Raw genomic sequence first — 24,954 nt, 5'->3', positions numbered from 1 at the left:
TAATTCGTGTTTTCTACTGTAGCCGTACATGTATAATTGGAAGATACCTGCGAGATATATTACATGATCAAGTCAAAAGTACAGCCTGTGGAAACGAGCAAACTAAATCACACTTCTCCGTCAAAACGCATTTTCGCGCTAAAGTCTCAGCTGCTCTCGTTTTTTAATGCTCTCCCGATTTTGGCGCGCTCGTCTGAGGCGCGTCCACCGACATCTGTTTTTTAGTCTGTACTTTTATTATGTGATGACGGCGTATCCATCAACACTCAGTTTTGTTTGTGCAGTAATACTTAACTGGACAATGCGGAGCTGTCACTCGACAATTTTCTGCCTAGGATCAAAGCTAGAAAGCAGCTCCTTATGCGTGCCCTTATGCGTGCCTACTTCGTCTATCTCCTCATGGTAGCTACTCTCGCGGTAAGCAGTGGTGCGATATCAACAACCAGGGATTCGATTCAAGTCATTGATGCTACCTCGCCGGACACTTTACAATCGCATACGACCACGGGAATTGATGGTCCTACCAAGCGGTACCTCCGAGACAAAGAGACAGAGAACGAAAATGCGAATGATAAGAATGCCGAGAAAAGGGCTAGTACGTCTCAGCTCTCAATCGTGGAGAAGGTACTTAAGGTACCCTTAATTGAGAAGAACGGAGGCTTAAATGGCTTAAGCAGGCTTTCTTCAACGGATAAGCTCGCGACTTCGCAGAAGCTGCAGAAATTGGCACAACCAGTATCACCACATACCGAGAAGATACCATTTTGGATTAAGAAGCATTCTAACAACAAGTTTTGGAGAAACTTCCAGTACAACGCCTGGATCTGGACCAAAAAGACACCCGAATGGGTCGAGACGATCTACCCCGCGTTCGCTAAAGTCTATGACCTATTTTTCCAAAAACGGATGACTCGGGGATACAAGTATGCGTAGTTGCTCGGTGCTATAGCTATTAGACGAAAGGAAGACGATACTGAGAGTAAGAAGAGCGGATTGTTTCATCGAATACGTAGCAGGAAACGATGTTGAAATTAAAACATGGTCACAAAACAGCTCTCTCTGCAGCCCTGGAATTGTATCGGTACCATACTCATCGTGGGTATTTGGATTAAACGTTTTACAGTATGCGCCTTTCAAACCGGGAGAGCACACAGACACTGCTCGCTAAAAACTTCATACGATTACACAAAAAAATAAAATCGTCGCTTAAAATTACTTCAGATCAGTTTTGAATTTGTTCCCGTTTCTGAGAAATAAATCTTAGCCGGTACCTTGTCGTACAGTGGCTATTAATACGGCGATCCAAGCACAGCTGTGAGTTTTTTTTAAATTGTTCGCAATATTAAAAAAGGCTTACTTGTAATGTTCCATGTTGTAGCTGCGACATGTAAATATTTTAAAAATAGCACAGCTCTGTGAATTCCGACCAAATTTGCAGCTTAAGCGCTCCAATAGAGCGTTTATTTACATGTAAACTGAGTCTTACTTCTACAACTTTTCTGCCTTAAAGTTTACATCCCATTAAGTACGATATTTTGTTTTATTTTATATAGCGTACTTAAGTGGATGTTAACATGACACTGCTACAATCCCTCTTCTGATAGGCTTAGCTTCAGCAAGTGTTGTTCGAAATCATCGTGGAGCTTTCTGCTGTATATCCTTCTGGAGGCACCGATCTATGGGCGTCGAGTGTGTGTCAATGCATTGAATCGCCCCATTGAGATAGGTGGTAGCAACACCAAACGTCTGCTCTAGTCCTTCAACGTCAGCCAACGCTTCCAGAACGGTAATATTCTGAGCCATTCTTTGCTCAATACTGTCGCGCTTTGCTTTGACGATTGATATGCTCTTTGAGCCACGCTTGCGCACAAACTCAAATTGACCGTGCACGAGTAGGTTTTTTTTTTCTCCTCTTCGCAGAGGATCTCGACATCATCGAGCAAAAGACAAACTGCTTCCAGAACTGTCACAATGAACACCTTGCGCTTGGCTTCCTTTCCTAAATAGGCATTCTCGTACAACTTCATCGTTTAAGAGAACCGGGTCAGTGTCTGCTCCACAGCCTCCATAGGAATTGGCTTCACTTTAAGAGTCGAAGTATTCCAATGGCAGAATCGGCTCAGTTTCAGCCCATGACAAGCTTAAATACGACTCTGAGCTATCGAGATCCCTGTTCTTTCGCTTCCTTTAATTGTCTTCACTTCTCGTCTTCTCGTTTTCGCCTCGACTCTTCTGTCGAACCTTTTCGCTAGCCGCAGCTAATCGCTTGAGACGTTCAGGATGATGACGCTTTGCCGTTGGTAGAGCGGAGGGCTCAACTGACGCCACGCCAACTCCAGCAGTCTCTGTAACCATCACCAGGACGTGAATAGGGGGCCTTTTCGCCTTGACATCTTCCTTCGTGACTCGGAGCCGTACGTTTTCCTCCGATTAACAGATCCAGTTGAGTGTCCCCGCAACGTCCACACCTCCAAACCACTCGTGTCATTTACACCAATCTTCACCTCTTTCTCCGTCATCCTTTTTCGACGGTAAAAGCTGCAGGCTCTTCGAAACTTACAACCTATTTGCCTCAATAGTCATAGACAAAGTAGAATGTGATTTGAGCTTAGTATTCAAAACACGAATTTGAACTGTTACAGTTTTAGAGTTAATTTGTTGAGCGGGTATCTTAAGAGCTGAATATGGTAGCCGAAATCAGTGCGTGCTCGCCTTAGGCTCAATACCTACAGGTAATTGATTCCCTGCGATACCGCTTGTGTGATATCCTTTAGTAGCTGCGTAGGTTTTCATTGTATTAAAAAAATAGCTGTACACTGCAAGATCGTATTTGTAAGATCTGTAGTTTTTCTTTCTCGACCTTCAAGATACAAGATATGTCTATCAGCCATTTTGATACTGCTGGCAACCATCACGCGCAAGAAATTGCCTTGCTGGCGAAGAATCTTGATGCTTCACAGAAGCTGCAATATTTGCCGACACTTTTGTTTTTTAAATAATACAAATACATGCTAGGACGATGTTAAAGATATTATCCAGAAAGGCGACTTCCTGCATTTCAAAATAAGGGCATCGTTTTTTTTTTGCTTTAGGTTGATGAGAAAAGTTGATCGCCGATCCCCAAGCGACGCAATGAGAAGAAAAAATCGACAGCAATGAGAAACAGCACATTTATTTTCTTACTACACGACGGTATTAAAAATTATACACAGATATCGACAGATCGCCTCTTTGAGCGAGATGAGTTAAGAGCTGATCAACGTAGCCAGGAGAAGAAGTCAACAAGACACTATTCCTCGGCTCACTGCGACCGCAGCATGCGATAACCTGTCTGCTTCGTCGAAGCACCCGTGCCGGCGGTGCCGGTGGTCGTGCCTGCAGTCGTGGTAGTTGCAGTTGCCTTGGCCCCGCCGTTCTGCGACGTAGATGTGCTAGTTCTGCCGTCCGTCGTTGTCGTAGCTCCACCCGCACCAGTACTTGCCGCTCCTCCCACACCGGCCGATCCGCCGACACCGGCCGATCCGCCGACACCACCTCCGACACCAGCATTGGCGCTCACTCCACCGTTAGCACCTCCACTCGCTCCACCTCCGACGCCAGCACCAGTGTTCCCACTCACTCCCGCGCCGACACCAGCATTGGCACTCACTCCACCGTTCGCAGCCCCGCCCACACCAGCGCCGACAGCAGCATTACCGCCCACGCCCACGCCAGCACCGACGTTACCACTCACACCACCTCCGACACCGGCACCAGCACCGACACCCGTAGTTCCTCCGACACCAACACCGCCGTATCCGTTACCGAGGCCCGCGCCGCCAACGCCAGCTCCGACCCCAGCACCAGCGCCTCCGTAGCCGGCTTCCCGACCAAACAGCCCAGCACCAGCACCACCATATCCGGCGTACAGCCCAGCACCAGCGCCACCATAGCCGGCACCTCGACCGTACAGCCCAGCACCAGCACCACCATATCCGGCGCCTCGACCGTACAGACCAGCACCAACGCCACCAGCACCTCGACCGTACAGACCAGCACCAGCGCCACCATAGCCGGCACCTCGACCGTACAGACCAGCACCAACGCCGGCTTCACCATAAAGACCGGCAGCGCCAGCTCCATAGAGTCCCGCACCACCGTGCAGACCAGCGCCAAGCAGTCCGAACGTCTGGGCGGCCTCCTTCTCAGCATACGCGCTGTTGGTTAGCGCCACGACGGCGAGGCACACGGCGGCGATCTTGCTACTGCTGAACATGTTGCGCTTGCGTGTTCTTGGACAGCCTTCGAATGCACGAGAGCTGTTTGATGTGAGCTCGAGTGAGGAGAATGGGAAATGAGCTCTGGACGGCGCCACTCGGCAACCTTTTCCGTCGGTCCCGCATTGACGGTCGTCTAGATCATGTGTACAAGGCAGGTAGGTATAAGAGAGCACACTGCGTGCGAGGAGTCTACTTGGTATAGACACACAATCGACAGGGACAAGGTCTTTTTGGACGCCATGATGACCAGCATTTTGCTAGTATGCGGAGGCCCATATGTACCGGTATGCTTACATTGTAGGTTCTTGCAAAGGCCAAACTCTAAGTAACATGTGCCTCCAATGACCGTCACGCAGCTGACACGGTCATGACTGCTCTTAACTGGATACGGGCCCGGTGCAGACGGCCGGGAGCTGGTCAATAATGCAGCCAGCACGCAAGAGTGCGCTAGAATCCTGAGCTAAGCTACTCGATGTTTTCTTTTGCTCATGTACTCACAAAAGCAGCAAGTTGCCTTTCTCGAGTGCAGCTTCAATATCACAGTTACTAAACATAGTATAATTCGGAATCAAAAAGTGCTCTACGCACCAAACATTCAGCAAATTAGATTCATACGATGCTTACTAAGTGCAAGCGACGCATAAAGAAGCAAAACCCGACAGCAATGAGAAACAGCACATTTATTTTCTTACTACACGACGGTATTAAAAATTATACACAGATATCGACAGATCGCCTCTTTGAGCGAGATGAGCTAAGAGTTGATCAACGTTGCCAGGAGAAGTAGTCAACAAGACACTATTCCTCGGCTCACTGCGATCGCAGCATGCGATAACCTGTCTGCTTCGTCGAAGCACCCGTGCCGGCGGTGCCGGTGGTCGTGCCTGCAGTCGTGGTAGTTGCAGTTGCCTTGGCCCCGCCGTTCTGCGACGTAGATGTGCTAGTTTTGCCGTCCGTCGTTGTCGTAGCTCCACCCGCACCAGTACTTGCCGCTCCTCCCACACCGGCCGATCCGCCGACACCGGCCGATCCGCCGACACCACCTCCGACACCAGCATTGGCGCTCACTCCACCGTTAGCACCTCCACTCGCTCCACCTCCGACGCCAGCACCAGTGTTCCCACTCACTCCCGCGCCGACACCAGCATTGGCACTCACTCCACCGTTCGCAGCCCCGCCCACACCAGCGCCGACAGCAGCATTACCGCCCACGCCCACGCCAGCACCGACGTTACCACTCACACCACCTCCGACACCGGCACCAGCACCGACACCCGTAGTTCCTCCGACACCAACACCGCCGTATCCGTTACCGAGGCCCGCGCCGCCAACGCCAGCTCCGACCCCAGCACCAGCGCCTCCGTAGCCGGCTTCCCGACCAAACAGCCCAGCACCAGCACCACCATATCCGGCGCCTCGACCGTACAGCCCAGCACCAACGCCACCAGCACCTCGACCGTACAGACCAGCACCAGCGCCACCATATCCGGCGTACAGCCCAGCACCAGCGCCACCATAGCCGGCACCTCGACCGTACAGCCCAGCACCAGCACCACCATAGCCGGCACCTCGACCGTACAGCCCAGCACCAGCGCCACCAGCACCTCGACCGTACAGCCCAGCACCAGCACCACCATAGCCGGCACCTCGACCGTACAGACCAGCACCAACGCCGGCTCCACCATGAAGACCGGCAGCGCCAGCTCCATAGAGTCCCGCACCACCGTGCAGACCAGCGCCAAGCAGTCCGAACGTCTGGGCGGCCTCCTTCTCAGCATACGCGCTGTTGGTTAGTGCCACGACGGCGAGGCACACGGCGGTGATCTTGCTACTGCTGAACATGTTGCGCTTGCGTGTTCTTGGACAGCCTTCGAATGCACGAGAGCTGTTTGATGTGAGCTCGAGTGAGGAGAATGGGAAATGAGCTCTGGACGGCGCCACTCGGCAACCTTTTCCGTCGGTCCCGCATTGACGGTCGTCTAGATCATGTGTACAAGGCAGGTAGGTATAAGAGAGCACACTGCGTGCGAGGAGTCTACTTGGTATAGACACACAATCGACAGGGACAAGGTCTTTTAAGGCGCCATGATGACCAGCATTTTGCTAGTATGCGGAGGCCCATAGATATGCTTACATTGTAGGTTCTTGCAAAGGCCAAACTCTAAGTAACATGTGCCTCCAATGACCGTCACGCAGCTGACACGGTCATGACTGCTCTTAACTGGATACGGGCCCGGTGCAGACGGCCGGGAGCTGGTCAATAATGCAGCCAGCACGCAAGAGTGCGCTAGAATCCTGAGCTAAGCTACTCGATGTTTTCTTTTGCTCATGTACTCACAAAAGCAGCAAGTTGCCTTTCTCGAGTGCAGCTTCAATATCACAGTTACTAAACATAGTATAATTCGGAATCAAAAAGTGCTCTACGCACCAAACATTCAGCAAATTAGATTCATACGATGCTTACTAAGTGCAAGCGACGCATAAAGAAGCAAAACCCGACAGCAATGAGAAACAACAGCACATTTATTTTCTTACTACACGACGGTATTAAAAATTATACACAGATATCGGCAGATCGCCTCTTTGAGCGAGATGAGCTAAGAGCTGATCAACGTAGCCAGGAGAAGTAGTCAACAAGACACTATTCCTCGGCTCACTGCGATCGCAGCATGCGATAACCTGTCTGCTTCGTCGAAGCACCCGTGCCGGCGGTGCCGGTGGTCGTGCCTGCAGTCGTGGTAGTTGCAGTTGCCTTGGCCCCGCCGTTCTGCGACGTAGATGTGCTAGTTTTGCCGTCCGTCGTTGTCGTAGCTCCACCCGCACCAGTACTTGCCGCTCCTCCCACACCGGCCGATCCGCCGACACCACCTCCGACACCAGCATTGGCGCTCACTCCACCGTTAGCACCTCCACTCGCTCCACCTCCGACGCCAGCACCAGTGTTCCCACTCACTCCCGCGCCGACACCAGCATTGGCACTCACTCCACCGTTCGCAGCCCCGCCCACACCAGCGCCGACAGCAGCATTACCGACGCCAGCACCGACGTTACCACTCACACCACCTCCGACACCGGCACCAGCACCGACACCCGTAGTTCCTCCGACACCAACACCGCCGTATCCGTTACCGAGGCCCGCGCCGCCAACGCCAGCTCCGACCCCAGCACCAGCGCCTCCGTAGCCGGCTTCCCGACCAAACAGCCCAGCACCAGCACCACCATATCCGGCGCCTCGACCGTACAGACCAGCACCAACGCCACCAGCACCTCGACCGTACAGACCAGCACCAGCGCCACCATAGCCGGCACCTCGACCGTACAGACCAGCACCAACGCCGGCTTCACCATAAAGACCGGCAGCGCCAGCTCCATAGAGTCCCGCACCACCGTGCAGACCAGCGCCAAGCAGTCCGAACGTCTGGGCGGCCTCCTTCTCAGCATACGCGCTGTTGGCTAGCGCCACGACGGCGAGGCACACGGCGGCGATCTTGCTACTGCTGAACATGTTGCGCTTGCGTGTTCTTGGACAGCCTTCGAATGCACGAGAGCTGTTTGATGTGAGCTCGAGTGAGGAGAATGGGAAATGAGCTCTGGACGGCGCCACTCGGCAACCTTTTCCGTCGGTCCCGCATTGACGGTCGTCTAGATCATGTGTACAAGGCAGGTAGGTGGTATAAGAGAGCACTTTCCAACAATGTCACGTTGGGGCAAATTGATTGAGTTGCATTTTGCCACACCTGGGCGGGTTAGCTGCGAAAAGAAAGCGAAAGTGAGCTGGAAGCAACTGAGCTTCTCGAGCTCCTACAGAACTAAATATAACTAACTGCGACATCGGGAAAATACGCCTTCGTCGGCAACTTGCACATCTCATGTTGCCGTTGCCTCCGCAACCAGCAATTTCCAACAATGTCACGTTGGGGCAAATTGATTGAGTTGCATTTTGCCACACCTGGGCGAGGCGTGGCGGCGGCCCCATCATGAGATTGCCGCGAGTCGAGTAGTGGGTGTGGTCGCCTTTTTGTTAGCACATCTAGCGTGAAAGTTCCGCAGACCCCTTGGCGGAAAGCACTGGATACCCCTCGAACGCGTTGGACAACCAACGACCCATACGTTTGATGACAAGCCGATCGGCGCCCGCGTTGAGCAACGCTGTGGCGCCTCCTATTCGAACAGAATGAGTGGAAAATCGTGCCGGATCAAAGCCGGCTTTTCTTGCCGCATTTTTAATGATCGCAGCGATCTCCGTTGATGTGATTCCACCCTTTCTCACTGACAAGGCTGGATCGTTTGCACTCGTGCCCAGCACTGCTGCAGCTTTATGGACCCATCGCGGCGCGATGGGTCCATAAAGCGCGATTCGCGCTGCTCGAACCGGACAGATCAGCGGATCCTTTGACTTGCTGTGGTAACGCATTTCCTCACGGCCGAATTGGTTGTTTTTGGCTCCAATGAGAGGGATGCCAGCTACCATGGCTCGCTTAGGTGCTACTAAACGTTCAAAACTTAATTGCCTCGAGTCGAAGAATATAGTTGTGATATTGCCGCCCAATGAATAGATATTCAGATCGTCTCAGCAGGAAGAAATATCCGAGTAGAAGACCACCCCATAAAAGTTGGTGTCGAGTCTGCGTGAGGTCAAGTTCTTCGAAAATGAGACGAAGCAGGCGTGCTGACAGGATTGGTAAATCGCCGAATTCCTCGAAGTAAAATCGCATGACTGGCATTCACACCAGGGTCATATCCTGCCGTATTGCGATGAAACCAGCGTACCGCACACAATTTCGAACAAATCGTTGAATATGTGTTTCCTTGCTGAGAGCGATTCATTCCGTACTGCCAGAGATAAACAGCGAACGCACCCAATTGCTCCGCGTTCTTGTCTATCGAGTCCTTACTGAGCCACGGGTTAAGTCCCATTATTTTACACCAATACGTCCATTGAGACCACGCTCTTGTGTAATGTTTCCTCGACGACTGTGCTAAAGCCCCTGCGCGGAGTAATTCTCCCAAAGACGCGAGAGATTTCGCGAGTCGTGAGGGATCTGAGCCTGTTGCCAACCACAAGACATGTTAGAAAATTTTGTCGCCAGTAGTGGTGACTGCCACACCCTGCTGCCTGCGTCGGCCATGTCGTTGTCTACACCAGCGGTGGAATAAAATCCATGCTTTACTTCGGACAGACTTAGAATGCGCAGGAGCATTTGCGCGAAACGATTGCGACTTGCTCTGCGGTTACTCCACGAAACAGCTGCTATGTTATCAATCCAGAATCGGACATGAGCGTCACTATCTTGACTCAGACGACTCCACAGATGCCCCCACACCAATGCAGCAAGCACAGCACTCATCAATTCACGGACATTGATCCCGAAATCTCCGTCCCCTGATCTGTTGAATTCTTCAATAAGTTGAAGTTCCTCATAATTAAACTCCACTTGTAAGAACTGCTGTCTTGCTGGAAAAAGTGCGCACAAACCGCGATCACTAGCATCCATTTGGATGTGGTAATCGGGTTCATGTCGCCGTATAAAACGAGCGAGGGGGATGGCATTAAGAGCCCCTGTTGATAAGACTAACTCGAACCAGCGTAGGTCATCTTAAGCCCCAGCTGAAACTAAAATGACACTTAAGCGTGGTGCTCGACGGGTTAAATCGGCAATTCGTTGGAAGAAAGGTGCAGCTGCTCGCACACATGTAACCACATGTCGGAGGCTACCCATGAGCTTCTGCAATTGAGTTCGGGTGGCCTTGAGTCGACGAGCCATTTCACGAACCCGACGAAGCGCTTTTGTTATCTTCTCCTATTGATACTGTCAGCTTCTGCAGATCCTATTCCAGTCCTAATGCCCTGCCACGTGAAAACCAAGGAGAGAACTTTTTCTCGTTGCATGCGTTTGGCCCTAGAACTGTTATCATTGCAGTTCTCAGTGCAAATTCCGCGTCACACAGCCGCGGTCCGATGTCGGGCTCGATGGCGATATGATCATCTCACCAAGCTCGTGAATCGAAGTTTTGGCTTTGTTTAAGTGATTGATGTCCACTTGGTGGTGCTGAATTAGTGTATAAGTGCTTAATTCCTGCACCAGCGTACCAGTACGAAGCAGGAGAGTTTTTCCATCCAAAGGAACAATACAAATCGATCACCAAGATGTTGAGCTCTGGAAACGTCCCTGCAAACCGGCCAACCTCGTCCGCCGCAATTGGGATGTTCCTGAACGCACCATTTACATCACCTGTTAACATCCTCTGCTGTCCTGGCAATGATTGTGCTACATCCAATATCCGACTAGATAGTGCATCAGGCCCATCGTAAGTGATTGAGATTTCTTGATCAGCAATTGTGTTGTCATTCACTGAGCTGCCCACTGGAAACGACAAATCGTGAATTATACGAGCGTCAACGCCTAATTCGACGTCACCCTTCGATACAGCCCCAAACGGGCTGCAAGTCACGCCTTCCAGTGTAGAAAGTAAGTCAAGATCGAGTAGTAAATACCGATCGGCGTCCCGTCCAGCTCGGAGGTTTTTCACAATCGTGTTCAGCGCCCTGCGAGCCGATCCATGATTTGGAGGCGGCTTGTCTTGCTTGCGAAATGCTTTCTTCCAATGCGGTATAACACCGTGATCCACGATGGCTCGCCAATGCGAGTTATATTCGTAGCTGACCCAGGCAGGATGATAGCTTGGTATTTCGAGATTTTTGTTTGGTCTTGAATCGGCAGGACTTTCACCACGTAGAAGGCGAACAAATTCTGGCAAATTCATTTTGGTTCGACGAATAAACTCACTGTATACCGCCTGCTTGTTCCGATCCAACAGATACGTCGTTTTCCCATTGCATTGCATTGAAACTGGTGCTGGATCCGGTGGAGAGAGACCACTGCGAATTAACTGTTGCGCTAGAACTGCTGAAGCAATTTTTAAGTGAATTTCCGCCAAACGGCGACGTGCCAACAAAGTTTGAGAGAACTTGCGCTGTCGTAGCAGCCTCACTATATCCGGCGTACTTTGAGTACTAGGACAATGCAGACTATCTGTCGGCACATGTCCATCAAGGTTTTTATCACAAACAGCAGCGTGTCGAGCGTTTGACTTGTGTAATTCATGTGCACCGCAAAATGCAGGTGGCATCGTCGCCGTAGCGTTGTCATTCTCGTCCAATTCTTCGCATGAGGGGAAGCTTGAAACCTCCGCTGCCCATGCAGATAAAATATGGTCTCTCTTGCCGTCTATACCTCCTTGAGAAGATGCCGTGGCACAAATTCGAATTGCAGCTGCGTCTAACGTGGGCTGAGGTAATTTAGAGAATGCTACTGCGCGGGTAGTAGCCATACTATCGCACGAGGGGGAGTCGAGAGAATCCGCTGCCCGTGGTTGTAGCTTGAACAACGCAGTTAATTTGGTTGTGTCTCCTAATTTCTTACTCGAGGGGAAGCACTTGGACTTCGCTGCTCGCATAAGAGAGTTGAGGCTGTGGTGAGCTTCTATAGAACTACAAGAGGGGGAGACTGTCGTGCTCGCTGCCCCTGTAGCCAAAACCGATACCACATCCTTTGAGCACCAACTTTGAGCACTAGAGTGAGGTGTACTGCTGGCAGTACCGGAAGAAATAATTTCAAAGTAATCGGTGTCGTCGACCAGTGAAAGGTCAAAGCTTGCGGCCTCCGCCAGTATACACCGTCACTGCATGTCACTTGATATTCCTCCAAATTTCTTAGCGATAAATTCACGAACCGCCTGAGGTAATACTGCTGGCTTAAAATGGCAGCGATTTGTGTCGACACAGGCTCCGTTTTCGCCTCGACACCCTTCCTTGGAAAGAAAACGAAGGCAGATCTCTTTTCCGCCTTGTTTAGGAAGGGCCTTTCGGATCTCCAGAGGAATTGAGCGTGAGGGACGCTTCTCGAACTTGCCTGGTCGTTTTGCCGCGGGAGGTAGGCCACGTTGACCGTCGGAAAACGCAGCTTGTCCCCGTGTAGAGTGTAGCTCTTGCCGCATTATAAACTGATGGACTCGCATGAAAGACTCGTGAGCAATACTGAAATGCGACTTGACCCCTGCTGCTTTATCCCAATCTTCATCAGACACATAGACACGAAACAACTTCAAACGGTCATCAATCCAAGCTGCAACTTCTGCTAGAGCTAGCACTGAAGTTGGTGCGTCACTAACACGTAACTCAGCGAGACACGTTACTGCGGAGTGAAATAGCTCCTGGACGAGAGGCTTGAAACATTGAAGACCAACGTTGTGAAGAGCTTCAACTGTACCGATCAAAGCAGAAAACTCTGTCGGGTCAATAGGTCTTGGAAGTCCATTTTTCCGTGAGAAATTGCTCATGTCATGCTTCAAAACTCCCGCACGTTTTTCTTGCTCAGTAACTCGAACGAAATGTCGGATGGAGAGCCCTCTCGTACCGAAGTCCCATCCAAACAGGCCACGCAGAATAGCAGGGTGTGAAAAGAAAAAACATTTTTTCCAGTGAATTTGAACAAACTCCACAAAGCGCTGTGCTGCCATAGACACGTACTTACCGTTGATGAGAGAGTGGTATATTCCTGTTTGCGTTCCAGTTGGCTTGAATTGACACTTGTCTTTCGTCTCCGCTATATGCGGTCGCGAAACCGCGGTTGGATCGACAGGTGGCACTGTTCGATGTAGCGAGATTAATTGATCGACATCTTTCTGTAGCTGTCCATCTCCATCACAACGAACCCCACGTCGCTGCATACGATCTTCAGCGCAGCTGCCGGTGTTGGCAGCGCTGTTCACACGTCTGCGTTTTTACGCCGACTCCGCTGGAGGCCTGTCCAGTCGCACCGACCCCTGGGGCTCGCTATCGTCCTCCGAGTCACTAAGACCATCACTGAATACAGGTTCGCTCTGCGGATTTAGCTCACGACGATTCCATCTGGACCGGTCCTGACTGTTGTCGTCTTCGCTGGGTAAGCTAAAAATGCTATCGCCTAATTTAATTTCGGGTGGTGCCGTGCGCTTTCCGTCTTTGTAGTAGACGTAATCAAGGATGTGCTGAATGGTCACTTGATACACTTTGAAACTTGTAACATCAAGGAGTGGCACCAGTTTTGACTCATCGATGGAAGTGCTGCCAACTTCAGCGAGCAGAGCTGTCGAGTCCCGAACAGCTGGCTGGCCAACTCCGTTAAACTTGTTGTAGATCTTCTCGTGTCTCTGCTTGAGTTCAAGTGGCATAATCAGACCCACGCCACGACCACCACAAGGCCGCAACACATAAATCTCAACAGCAACATCCTGAATCGAGTTTGGCTTATGTGCAACCTGTAGTTCGACCCCGTCAAAGTTAACATCAAGGGTTCCTCGAAGCGACTCTTCATCCCAGTCATAACCAACGACTAATCCGTAGTCCCAAATTCGGGCCTTCCCTGGGGGCACCCTTAACGTGCAGATAGCGCTTCCCACGAAGGTACCCACTCAATCTAGGGCCTCCTGTGTTGTCACCACTCTCGGAGCTATCTCTGCGTGAACAAGTTCGACAGTCTCAGTCTGACTGTCTGCCCATCGACCACTCGGAACGAGCTTGACCTTGATCTTTCCTCCACGTGTCGCCTGACCTTCCGAGACCCCGTAGGTAAAACCAATGAGGCTGAAGGCGCCCGGAAGAAGGTAAAAATAGGTACTGCTCATGAAGAGCTGATGAGCTTGTCCGGAAAGGTTTTCTTGGAGGTTGTTAGCTGCGAAAAGAAAGCAAAAGTGAGCTGGAAGCAACTGAGCTTCTCGAGCTCCTACAGAACTAAATATAACTAACTGCGACATCGGGAAAATACGCCTTCGTCGGCAACTTGCACATCTCATGTTGCCGTTGCCTCCGCAACCAGCAAACTGCGTGCGAGGAGTCTACTTGGTATAGACACACAATCGACAGGGACAAGGTCTTTTTGGACGCCATGATGGCCAGCATTTTGCTAGTATGCGGAGGCCCATATGTACCGGTATGCTTACATTGTAGGTTCTTGCAAAGGCCAAACTCTAAGTAACATGTGCCTCCAATGACCGTCACGCAGCTGACACGGTCATGACTGCTCTTAACTGGATACGGGCCCGGTGCAGACGGCCGGGAGCTGGTCAATAATGCAGCCAGCACGCAAGAGTGCGCTAGAATCCTGAGCTAAGCTACTCGATGTTTTCTTTTGCTCATGTACTCACAAAAGCAGCAAGTTGCCTTTCTCGAGTGCAACTTCAATATCACAATTACTAAACATAGTATAATTCGGAATCAAAAAGTGCTCTACGCACCAAACCTTCAGCAAATTAGATTGATACGATCTTTACTAACTGCAAGCGACGCATAAAGAAGCAAAACCCGACAGCAATGAGAAACAACAGCACATTTATTTTCTTACTACACGACGGTATTAAAAATTATACACAGATATCGACAGATCGCCTCTTTGAGCGAGATGAGCTAAGAGTTGATCAACGTTGCCAGGAGAAGTAGTCAACAAGACACTATTCCTCGGCTCACTGCGACCGCAGCATGCGATAACCTGTCTGCTTCGTCGAAGCACCCGTGCCGGCGGTGCCGGTGGTCGTGCCTGCAGTCGTGGTAGTTGCAGTTGCCTTGGCCCCGCCGTTCTGCGACGTAGATGTGCTAGTTTTGCCGTCCGTCGTTGTCGTAGCTCCACCCGCACCAGTACTTGCCGCTCCTCCCACACCGGCCGATCCGCCGACACCGGCCGATCCGCCGACACCACCTCCGACACCAGCATTGGCGCTCACTCCACCGTTAGCACCTCCACTCGCTCCACCTCCGACGCCAGCACCAGTGTTCCCACTCACTCCCGCGCCGACACCAGCATTGGCACTCACTCCACCGTTCGCAGCCCCGCCCACACCAGCGCCGACAGCAGCATTACCGCCCACGCCCACGCCAGCACCGACGTTACCACTCACACCACCTCCGACACCGGCACCAGCACCGACACCCGTAGTTCCTCCGACACCAGCACCGACACCCGTAGTTCCTCCGACACCAGCACCGCCGTATCCGTTACCGACGCCCGCGCCGCCAACGCCAGCTCCGACCCCAGCACCAGCGCCACCGTAGCCGGCTCCCCGACCAAACAGCCCAGCACCAGCACCACCATATCCGGCACCTCGACCGTACAGCCTAGCACCAGCGCCACCAGCACCTCGACCGTACAGCCCAGCACCAGCACCACCATAGCCGGCACCTCGACCGTACAGACCAGCACCAACGCCGGCTCCACCATGAAGACCGGCAGCGCCAGCTCCATAGAGTCCCGCACCACCGTGCAGACCAGCGCCAAGCAGTCCGAACGTCTGGGCGGCCTCCTTCTCAGCATACGCGCTGTTGGTTAGTGCCACGACGGCGAGGCACACGGCGGTGATCTTGCTACTGCTGAACATGTTGCGCTTGCGTGTTCTTGGACAGCCTTCGAATGCACGAGAGCTGTTTGATGTGAGCTCGAGTGAGGAGAATGGGAAATGAGCTCTGGACGGCGCCACTCGGCAACCTTTTCCGTCGGTCCCGCAATGACGGTCGTCTAGATCATGTGTACAAGGCAGGTAGGTATAAGAGAGCACACTGCGTGCGAGGAGTCTACTTGGTATAGACACACAATCGACAGGGACAAGGTCTTTTTGGACGCCATGATGACCAGCATTTTGCTAGTATGCGGAGGCCCATAGATATGCTTACATTGTAGGTTCTTGCAAAGGCCAAACTCTAAGTAACATGTGCCTCCAATGACCGTCACGCAGCTGACACGGTCATGACTGCTCTTAACTGGATACGGGCCCGGTGCAGACGGCCGGGAGCTGGTCAATAATGCAGCCAGCACGCAAGAGTGCGCTAGAATCCTGAGCTAAGCTACTCGATGTTTTCTTTTGCTCATGTACTCACAAAAGCAGCAAGTTGCCTTTCTCGAGTGCAACTTCAATATCACAGTTACTAAACATAGTATAATTCGGAATCAAAAAGTGCTCTACGCACCAAACATTCAGCAAATTAGATTCATACGATGCTTACTAAGTGCAAGCGACGCATAAAGAAGCAAAACCCGACAGCAATGAGAAACAGCACATTTATTTTCTTACTACACGACGGTATTAAAAATTATACACAGATATCGGCAGATCGCCTCTTTGAGCGAGATGAGCTAAGAGCTGATCAACGTAGCCAGGAGAAGTAGTCAACAAGACACTATTCCTCGGCTCACTGCGACCGCAGCATGCGATAACCTGTCCGCTTCGTCGAAGCACCCGTGCCGGCGGTGCCGGTGGTCGTGCCTGCAGTCGTGGTAGTTGCAGTTGCCTTGGCCCCGCCGTTCTGCGACGTAGATGTGCTAGTTTTGCCGTCCGTCGTTGTCGTAGCTCCACCCGCACCAGTACTTGCCGCTCCTCCCACACCGGCCGATCCGCCGACACCGGCCGATCCGCCGACACCACCTCCGACACCAGCATTGGCGCTCACTCCACCGTTAGCACCTCCACTCGCTCCACCTCCGACGCCAGCACCAGTGTTCCCACTCACTCCCGCGCCGACACCAGCATTGGCACTCACTCCACCGTTCGCAGCCCCGCCCACACCAGCGCCGACAGCAGCATTACCGCCCACGCCCACGCCAGCACCGACGTTACCACTCACACCACCTCCGACACCGGCACCAGCACCGACACCCGTAGTTCCTCCGACACCAACACCGCCGTATCCGTTACCGAGGCCCGCGCCGCCAACGCCAGCTCCGACCCAAGCACCAGCACCACCATATCCGGCGCCTCGACCGTACAGCCCAGCACCAACGCCACCAGCACCTCGACCGTACAGACCAGCACCAGCGCCACCATAGCCGGCACCTCGATCGTACAGCCCAGCACCAGCACCACCATAGCCGGCACCTCGACCGTACAGACCTGCACCAACGCCGGCTCCACCATGAAGACCGGCAGCGCCAGCTCCATAGAGTCCCGCACCACCGTGCAGACCAGCGCCAAGCAGTCCGAACGTCTGGGCGGCCTCCTTCTCAGCATACGCGCTGTTGGTTAGCGCCACGACGGCGAGGCACACGGCGGCGATCTTGCTACTGCTGAACATGTTGCGCTTGCGTGTTCTTGGACAGCCTTCGAATGCACGAGAGCTGTTTGATGTGAGGTCGAGTGAGGAGAATGGGAAATGAGCTCTGGACGGCGCCACTCGGCAACCTTTTCCGTCGGTTCCGCATTGACGGTCGTCTAGATCATGTGTACAAGGCAGGTAGGTATAAGAGAGCACACTGCGTGCGAGGAGTCTACATGGTATAGACACACAATCGACAGGGACAAGGTCTTTTAAGGCGCCATGATGACCAGCATTTTGCTAGTTAGTATGCGGAGGCCCATATGTACCGGTATGCTTACATTGTAGGTTCTTGCAAAGGCCAAACTCTAAGTAACATGTGCCTCCAATGACCGTCACGCAGCTGACACGGTCATGACTGCTCTTAACTGGATACGGGCCCGGTGCAGACGGCCGGGAGCTGGTCAATAATGCAGTTAGCACGCAAGAGTGCGCTAGAATCCTGAGCTAAGCTACTCGATGTTTTCTTTTGCTCATGTACTCACAAAAGCAGCAAGTTGCCTTTCTCGAGTGCAACTTCAATATCACAGTTACTAAACATAGTATAATTCGGAATCAAAAAGTGCTCTACGCACCAAACATTCAGCAAATTAGATTCATACGATGCTTACTAAGTGCAAGCGACGCATAAAGAAGCAAAACCCGACAGCAATGAGAAACAACAGCACATTTATTTTCTTACTACACGACGGTATTAAAAATTATACACAGATATCGGCAGATCGCCTCTTTGAGCGAGATGAGCTAAGAGCTGATCAACGTAGCCAGGAGAAGTAGTCAACAAGACACTATTCCTCGGCTCACTGCGACCGCAGCATGCGATAACCTGTCTGCTTCGTCGAAGCACCCGTGCCGGCGGTGCCGGTGGTCGTGCCTGCAGTCGTGGTAGTTGCAGTTGCCTTGGCCCCGCCGTTCTGCGACGTAGATGTGCTAGTTTTGCCGTCCGTCGTTGTCGTAGCTCCACCCGCACCAGTACTTGCCGCTCCTCCCACACCGGCCGATCCGCCGACACCGGCCGATCCGCCGACACCACCTCCGACACCAGCATTGGCGCTCACTCCACCGTTAGCACCTCCACTCGCTCCACCTCCGACGCCAGCACCAGTGTTCCCACTCACTCCCGCGCCGACACCAGCATTGGCACTCACTCCACCGTTCGCAGCCCCGCCCACACCAGCGCCGACAGCAGCATTACCGCCCACGCCCACGCCAGCACCGACGTTACCACTCACACCACCTCCGACACCGGCACCAGCACCGACACCCGTAGTTCCTCCGACACCAGCACCGACACCCGTAGTTCCTCCGACACCAGCACCGCCGTATCCGTTACCGACGCCCGCGCCGCCAACGCCAGCTCCGACCCCAGCACCAGCGCCACCGTAGCCGGCTCCCCGACCAAACAGCCCAGTACCAGCACCACCATATCCGGCACCTCGACCGTACAGCCCAGCACCAACGCCACCAGCACCTCGACCGTACAGACCAGCACCAGCGCCACCATATCCGGCATCTCGACCGTACAGCCCAGCACCAGCGCCACCATAGCCGGCACCTCGACCGTACAGCCCAGCACCAGCACCACCATAGCCGGCACCTCGACCGTACAGACCAGCACCAACGCCGGCTCCACCATGAAGACCGGCAGCGCCAGCTCCATAGAGTCCCGCACCACCGTGCAGACCAGCGCCAAGCAGTCCGAACGTCTGGGCGGCCTCCTTCTCAGCATACGCGCTGTTGGTTAGTGCCACGACGGCGAGGCACACGGCGGTGATCTTGCTACTGCTGAACATGTTGCGCTTGCGTGTTCTTGGACAGCCTTCGAATGCACGAGAGCTGTTTGATGTGAGCTCGAGTGAGGAGAATGGGAAATGAGCTCTGGACGGCGCCACTCGGCAACCTTTTCCGTCGGTCCCGCATTGACGGTCGTCTAGATCATGTGTACAAGGCAGGTAGGTATAAGAGAGCACACTGCGTGCGAGGAGTCTACTTGGTATAGACACACAATCGACAGGGACAAGGTCTTTTAAGGCGCCATGATGACCAGCATTTTGCTAGTATGCGGAGGCCCATAGATATGCTTACATTGTAGGTTCTTGCAAAGGCCAAACTCTAAGTAACATGTGCCTCCAATGACCGTCACGCAGCTGACACGGTCATGACTGCTCTTAACTGGATACGGGCCCGGTGCAGACGGCCGGGAGCTGGTCAATAATGCAGCCAGCACGCAAGAGTGCGCTAGAATCCTGAGCTAAGCTACTCGATGTTTTCTTTTGCTCATGTACTCACAAAAGCAGCAAGTTGCCTTTCTCGAGTGCAACTTCAATATCACAGTTACTAAACATAGTATAATTCGGAATCAAAAAGTGCTCTACGCACCAAACATTCAGCAAATTAGATTGATACGATGCTTACTAACTGCAAGCGACGCATAAAGAAGCAAAACCCGACAGCAATGAGAAACAACAGCACATTTATTTTCTTACTACACGACGGTATTAAAAATTATACACAGATATCGGCAGATCGCCTCTTTGAGCGAGATGAGCTAAGAGCTGATCAACGTAGCCAGGAGAAGTAGTCAACAAGACACTATTCCTCGGCTCACTGCGATCGCAGCATGCGATAACCTGTCTGCTTCGTCGAAGCACCCGTGCCGGCGGTGCCGGTGGTCGTGCCTGCAGTCGTGGTAGTTGCAGTTGCCTTGGCCCCGCCGTTCTGCGACGTAGATGTGCTAGTTTTGCCGTCCGTCGTTGTCGTAGCTCCACCCGCACCAGTACTTGCCGCTCCTCCCACACCGGCCGATCCGCCGACACCGGCCGATCCGCCGACACCACCTCCGACACCAGCATTGGCGCTCACTCCACCGTTAGCACCTCCACTCGCTCCACCTCCGACGCCAGCACCAGTGTTCCCACTCACTCCCGCGCCGACACCAGCATTGGCACTCACTCCACCGTTCGCAGCCCCGCCCACACCAGCGCCGACAGCAGCATTACCGCCCACGCCCACGCCAGCACCGACGTTACCACTCACACCACCTCCGACACCGGCACCAGCACCGACACCCGTAGTTCCTCCGACACCAACACCGCCGTATCCGTTACCGAGGCCCGCGCCGCCAACGCCAGCTCCGACCCCAGCACCAGCGCCTCCGTAGCCGGCTTCCCGACCAAACAGCCCAGCACCAGCACCACCATATCCGGCGCCTCGACCGTACAGCCCAGCACCAACGTCACCAGCACCTCGACCGTACAGACCAGCACCAGCGCCACCATATCCGGCATCTCGACCGTACAGCCCAGCACCAGCGCCACCATAGCCGGCACCTCGACCGTACAGCCCAGCACCAGCACCACCATAGCCGGCACCTCGACCGTACAGACCAGCACCAACGCCGGCTCCACCATGAAGACCGGCAGCGCCAGCTCCATAGAGTCCCGCACCACCGTGCAGACCAGCGCCAAGCAGTCCGAACGTCTGGGCGGCCTCCTTCTCAGCATACGCGCTGTTGGTTAGTGCCACGACGGCGACGCACACGGCGGCGATCTTGCTACTGCTGAACATGTTGCGCTTGCGTGTTCTTGGACAGCCTTCGAATGCACGAGAGCTGTTTGATGTGAGCTCGAGTGAGGAGAATGGGAAATGAGCTCTGGACGGCGCCACTCGGCAACCTTTTCCGTCGGTCCCGCATTGACGGTCGTCTAGATCATGTGTACAAGGCAGGTAGGTGTGATAAGAGAGCACCCTGCGTGCGAGGAGTCTACTTGGTATAGACACACAATCGACAGGGACAAGGTCTTTTTGGACGCCATGATGACCAGCATTTTGCTAGTATGCGGAGGCCCATATGTACCGGTATGCTTACATTGTAGGTTCTTGCAAAGGCCAAACTCTAAGTAACATGTGCCTCCAATGACCGTCACGCAGCTGACACGGTCATGACTGCTCTTAACTGGATACGGGCCCGGTGCAGACGGCCGGGAGCTGGTCAATAATGCAGCCAGCACGCAAGAGTGCGCTAGAATCCTGAGCTAAGCTACTCGATGTTTTCTTTTGCTCATGTACTCACAAAAGGCAAGACTTCGTGCTCTTCAGTGCAACTTCAATATCACAGTTACTAAACATAGTATAATTCGGAATCAAAAAGTGCTCTACGCACCAAACATTCAGCAAATTAGATTGATACGATGCTTACTAACTGCAAGCGACGCATAAAGAAGCAAAACCCGACAGCAATGAGAAACAACAGCACATTTATTTTCTTACTACACGACGGTATTAAAAATTATACACAGATATCGGCAGATCGCCTCTTTGAGCGAGATGAGCTAAGAGCTGATCAACGTAGCCAGGAGAAGTAGTCAACAAGACACTATTCCTCGGCTCACTGCGACCGCAGCATGCGATAACCTGTCTGCTTCGTCGAAGCACCCGTGCCGGCGGTGCCGGTGGTCGTGCCTGCAGTCGTGGTAGTTGCAGTTGCCTTGGCCCCGCCGTTCTGCGACGTAGATGTGCTAGTTTTGCCGTCCGTCGTTGTCGTAGCTCCACCCGCACCAGTACTTGCCGCTCCTCCCACACCGGCCGATCCGCCGACACCACCTCCGACACCAGCATTGGCGCTCACTCCACCGTTAGCACCTCCACTCGCTCCACCTCCGACGCCAGCACCAGTGTTCCCACTCACTCCCGCGCCGACACCAGCATTGGCACTCACTCCACCGTTCGCAGCCCCGCCCACACCAGCGCCGACAGCAGCATTACCGCCCACGCCCACGCCAGCACCGACGTTACCACTCACACCACCTCCGACACCGGCACCAGCACCGACACCCGTAGTTCCTCCGACACCAGCACCGACACCCGTAGTTCCTCCGACACCAGCACCGCCGTATCCGTTACCGAGGCCCGCGCCGCCAACGCCAGCTCCGACCCCAGCACCAGCGCCTCCGTAGCCGGCTTCCCGACCAAACAGACCAAGCACCAGAACCACCATTATTCGGCGCCCTCGACCGTACAGTCCAGCAGCAAACGCCCACCAGCACCTCGACCGTACAGACCAGCACCAGCACCACCATAGCCGGCACCTCGACCGTACAGACCAGCACCAACGCCGGCTCCACCATGAAGTCCGGCAGCGCCAGCTCCATAGAGTCCCGCACCACCGTGCAGACCAGCGCCAAGCAGTCCGAACGTCTGGGCGGCCTCCTTCTCAGCATACGCGCTGTTGGTTAGCGCCACGACGGCGAGGCACACGGCGGCGATCTTGCTACTGCTGAACATGTTGCGCTTGCGTGTTCTTGGACAGCCTTCGAATGCACGAGAGCTGTTTGATGTGAGCTCGAGTGAGGAGAATGGGAAATGAGCTCTGGACGGCGCCACTCGGCAACCTTTTCCGTCGGCTCCGGATTGACGGTCGTCTAGATCATGTGTACAAGGCAGGAAGGTATAAGAGAGCACACTGCGTGCGAGGAGTCTACTTGGTATAGACACACAATCGACAGGGACAAGGTCTTTTTGGACGCCATGATGACCAGCATTTTGCTAGTATGCGGAGGCCCATATGTACCGGTATGCTTACATTGTAGGTTCTTGCAAAGGCCAAACTCTAAGTAACATGTGCCTCCAATGACCGTCACGCAGCTGACACGGTCATGACTGCTCTTAACTGGATACGGGCCCGGTGCAGACGGCCGGGAGCTGGTCAATAATGCAGTTAGCACGCAAGAGTGCGCTAGAATCCTGAGCTAAGCTACTCGATGTTTTCTTTTGCTCATGTACTCACAAAAGCAGCAAGTTGCCTTTCTCGAGTGCAACTTCAATATCACAGTTACTAAACATAGTATAATTCGGAATCAAAAAGTGCTCTACGCACCAAACATTCAGCAAATTAGATTGATACGATGCTTACTAACTGCAAGCGACGCATAAAGAAGCAAAACCCGACAGCAATGAGAAACAACAGCACATTTATTTTCTTACTACACGACGGTATTAAAAATTATACACAGATATCGGCAGATCGCCTCTTTGAGCGAGATGAGCTAAGAGCTGATCAACGTAGCCAGGAGAAGTAGTCAACAAGACACTAATTCTTCGGCTCACTGCGACCGTCAGCATGTCGATAACTGTTCTGCTTCGTCGAAGCACTCCGTGCTCGGCGGTGCCGTGGTCGTGCCTGCAGTCGTGTAGTTGCAGTTGCCTTGCCCCGCCGTTCTGCGACGTAGATGTGCTAGTTTTGCCGTCCGTCCGTTGTCGTAGCTCCACCCGCACCAGTACTTTGCCGCTCCTCCCACACCGGCCGATCCGCCGACACCACCTCCGACACCAGCATTGGCGCTCACTCCAACCATTATCACCTCCACTCGCTCCACCTCCGACGCCAGCACCAGTGTTCCCACTCACTCCCGCGCCGACACCAGCATTGGCACCCACTCCACCGTTCGCAGCCCCGCCCACACCAGCGCCGACAGCAGCATTACCGACGCCAGCACCGACGTTACCCCTCACACCACCTCCGACACCGGCACCAGCACCGACACCCGTAGTTCCTCCGACACCAACACCGCCGTATCCGTTACCGAGGCCCGCGCCGCCAACGCCAGCTCCGACCCCAGCACCAGCGCCTCCGTAGCCGGCTTCCCGACCAAACAGCCCAGCACCAGCACCACCATATCCGGCGCCTCGACCGTACAGCCCAGCACCAACGCCACCAGCACCTCGACCGTACAGACCAGCACCAGCGCCACCATAGCCGGCACCTCGACCGTACAGACCAGCACCAACGCCGGCTCCACCATGAAGACCGGCAGCGCCAGCTCCATAGAGTCCCGCACCACCGTGCAGACCAGCGCCAAGCAGTCCGAACGTCTGGGCGGCCTCCTTCTCAGCATACGCGCTGTTGGCTAGCGCCACGACGGCGAGGCACACGGCGGCGATCTTGCTACTGCTGAACATGTTGCGCTTGCGTGTTCTTGGACAGCCTTCGAATGCACGAGAGCTGTTTGATGTGAGCTCGAGTGAGGAGAATGGGAAATGAGCTCTGGACGGCGCCACTCGGCAACCTTTTCCGTCGGTCCCGCATTGACGGTCGTCTAGATCATGTGTACAAGGCAGGTAGGTGGTATAAGAGAGCACTTTCCAACAATGTCACGTTGGGGCAAATTGATTGAGTTGCATTTTGCCACACCTGGGCGGGTTAGCTGCGAAAAGAAAGCGAAAGTGAGCTGGAAGCAACTGAGCTTCTCGAGCTCCTACAGAACTTAATATAACTAACTGCGACATCGGGAAAATACGCCTTCGTCGGCAACTTGCACATCTCATGTTGCCGTTGCCTCCGCAACCAGCAATTTCCAACAATGTCACGTTGGGGCAAATTGATTGAGTTGCATTTTGCCACACCTGGGCGAGGCGTGGCGGCGGCCCCATCATGAGATTGCCGCGAGTCGAGCCGTGGGTGTGGTCGCCTTTTTGTTAGCACATGTAGCGTGAAAGTTCCGCAGACCCCTTGGCGGAAAGCACTGGATACCCCTCGAACGCGTTGGACAACCAACGACCCATACGTTTGATGACAAGCCG

The 24,954-nt window shown here is 53.6% G+C and overlaps 11 protein-coding genes across 11 annotated transcripts; 1 reads left to right on the top strand and 10 right to left on the bottom strand.

Moving 5' to 3' along the window:
- Window positions 1-360: 360 nt before the first annotated feature.
- Window positions 361-933, top strand: PITG_22978 (secreted RxLR effector peptide protein, putative; the record flags this gene model as incomplete). Its single annotated transcript, XM_002900127.2, has 1 exon — window positions 361-933. One exon carries the CDS (start codon window positions 361-363, stop codon window positions 931-933), a length of 573 nt encoding a protein of 190 aa, XP_002900173.1.
- Window positions 934-3,301: 2,368 nt separating this feature from the next.
- On the bottom strand, window positions 3,302-4,255 carry PITG_12783 (uncharacterized protein; the record flags this gene model as incomplete). Its single annotated transcript, XM_002900126.1, has 1 exon — window positions 3,302-4,255. The coding sequence occupies one exon, from the start codon at window positions 4,253-4,255 to the stop codon at window positions 3,302-3,304; it is 954 nt and encodes a 317-aa protein (XP_002900172.1).
- Window positions 4,256-5,069: 814 nt separating this feature from the next.
- PITG_12782 (uncharacterized protein) lies at window positions 5,070-6,169 on the bottom strand (the record flags this gene model as incomplete). The annotated part of the gene is made up of 1 exon (XM_002900125.1): window positions 5,070-6,169. The coding sequence occupies one exon, from the start codon at window positions 6,099-6,101 to the stop codon at window positions 5,070-5,072; it is 1,032 nt and encodes a 343-aa protein (XP_002900171.1).
- Window positions 6,170-6,912: 743 nt separating this feature from the next.
- On the bottom strand, window positions 6,913-7,764 carry PITG_12781 (ipiB1 family glycine-rich protein; the record flags this gene model as incomplete). Its single annotated transcript, XM_002900124.1, has 1 exon — window positions 6,913-7,764. The coding sequence occupies one exon, from the start codon at window positions 7,762-7,764 to the stop codon at window positions 6,913-6,915; it is 852 nt and encodes a 283-aa protein (XP_002900170.1).
- A 5,279-nt stretch (window positions 7,765-13,043) lies between these two features.
- On the bottom strand, window positions 13,044-14,187 carry PITG_12780 (uncharacterized protein; the record flags this gene model as incomplete). Its single annotated transcript, XM_002900123.1, has 3 exons — window positions 13,044-13,559; window positions 13,740-13,931; window positions 14,047-14,187. 3 exons carry the CDS (start codon window positions 14,185-14,187, stop codon window positions 13,044-13,046), a joined length of 849 nt encoding a protein of 282 aa, XP_002900169.1.
- Window positions 14,188-14,638: 451 nt separating this feature from the next.
- PITG_12779 (ipiB1-like protein) lies at window positions 14,639-15,668 on the bottom strand (the record flags this gene model as incomplete). The annotated part of the gene is made up of 1 exon (XM_002900122.1): window positions 14,639-15,668. The coding sequence occupies one exon, from the start codon at window positions 15,666-15,668 to the stop codon at window positions 14,760-14,762; it is 909 nt and encodes a 302-aa protein (XP_002900168.1).
- Window positions 15,669-16,476: 808 nt separating this feature from the next.
- Window positions 16,477-17,419, bottom strand: PITG_12778 (uncharacterized protein; the record flags this gene model as incomplete). Its single annotated transcript, XM_002900121.1, has 1 exon — window positions 16,477-17,419. The coding sequence occupies one exon, from the start codon at window positions 17,353-17,355 to the stop codon at window positions 16,477-16,479; it is 879 nt and encodes a 292-aa protein (XP_002900167.1).
- A 605-nt stretch (window positions 17,420-18,024) lies between these two features.
- Window positions 18,025-19,169, bottom strand: PITG_12777 (uncharacterized protein; the record flags this gene model as incomplete). The annotated part of the gene is made up of 1 exon (XM_002900120.1): window positions 18,025-19,169. One exon carries the CDS (start codon window positions 19,167-19,169, stop codon window positions 18,177-18,179), a length of 993 nt encoding a protein of 330 aa, XP_002900166.1.
- An 811-nt stretch (window positions 19,170-19,980) lies between these two features.
- PITG_12776 (glycine-rich protein) lies at window positions 19,981-20,943 on the bottom strand (the record flags this gene model as incomplete). Its single annotated transcript, XM_002900119.1, has 1 exon — window positions 19,981-20,943. One exon carries the CDS (start codon window positions 20,941-20,943, stop codon window positions 19,981-19,983), a length of 963 nt encoding a protein of 320 aa, XP_002900165.1.
- Window positions 20,944-21,763: 820 nt separating this feature from the next.
- Window positions 21,764-22,659, bottom strand: PITG_22977 (ipiB1 family glycine-rich protein; the record flags this gene model as incomplete). The annotated part of the gene is made up of 2 exons (XM_002900118.1): window positions 21,764-22,335; window positions 22,395-22,659. The coding sequence occupies 2 exons, from the start codon at window positions 22,657-22,659 to the stop codon at window positions 21,764-21,766; spliced, it is 837 nt and encodes a 278-aa protein (XP_002900164.1).
- Window positions 22,660-23,370: 711 nt separating this feature from the next.
- On the bottom strand, window positions 23,371-24,333 carry PITG_22976 (ipiB1 family glycine-rich protein; the record flags this gene model as incomplete). Its single annotated transcript, XM_002900117.1, has 1 exon — window positions 23,371-24,333. The coding sequence occupies one exon, from the start codon at window positions 24,331-24,333 to the stop codon at window positions 23,371-23,373; it is 963 nt and encodes a 320-aa protein (XP_002900163.1).
- Between the last annotated feature and the right edge of the window lie 621 nt (window positions 24,334-24,954).

The sequence above is a fragment of the Phytophthora infestans genome, genomic scaffold (assembly GCF_000142945.1).
Source record: "Phytophthora infestans T30-4 supercont1.27 genomic scaffold, whole genome shotgun sequence".
Lineage (NCBI taxonomy): Eukaryota > Oomycota > Peronosporomycetes > Peronosporales > Peronosporaceae > Phytophthora > Phytophthora infestans.
This window is presented reverse-complemented; position numbering and strand designations above follow the sequence as displayed.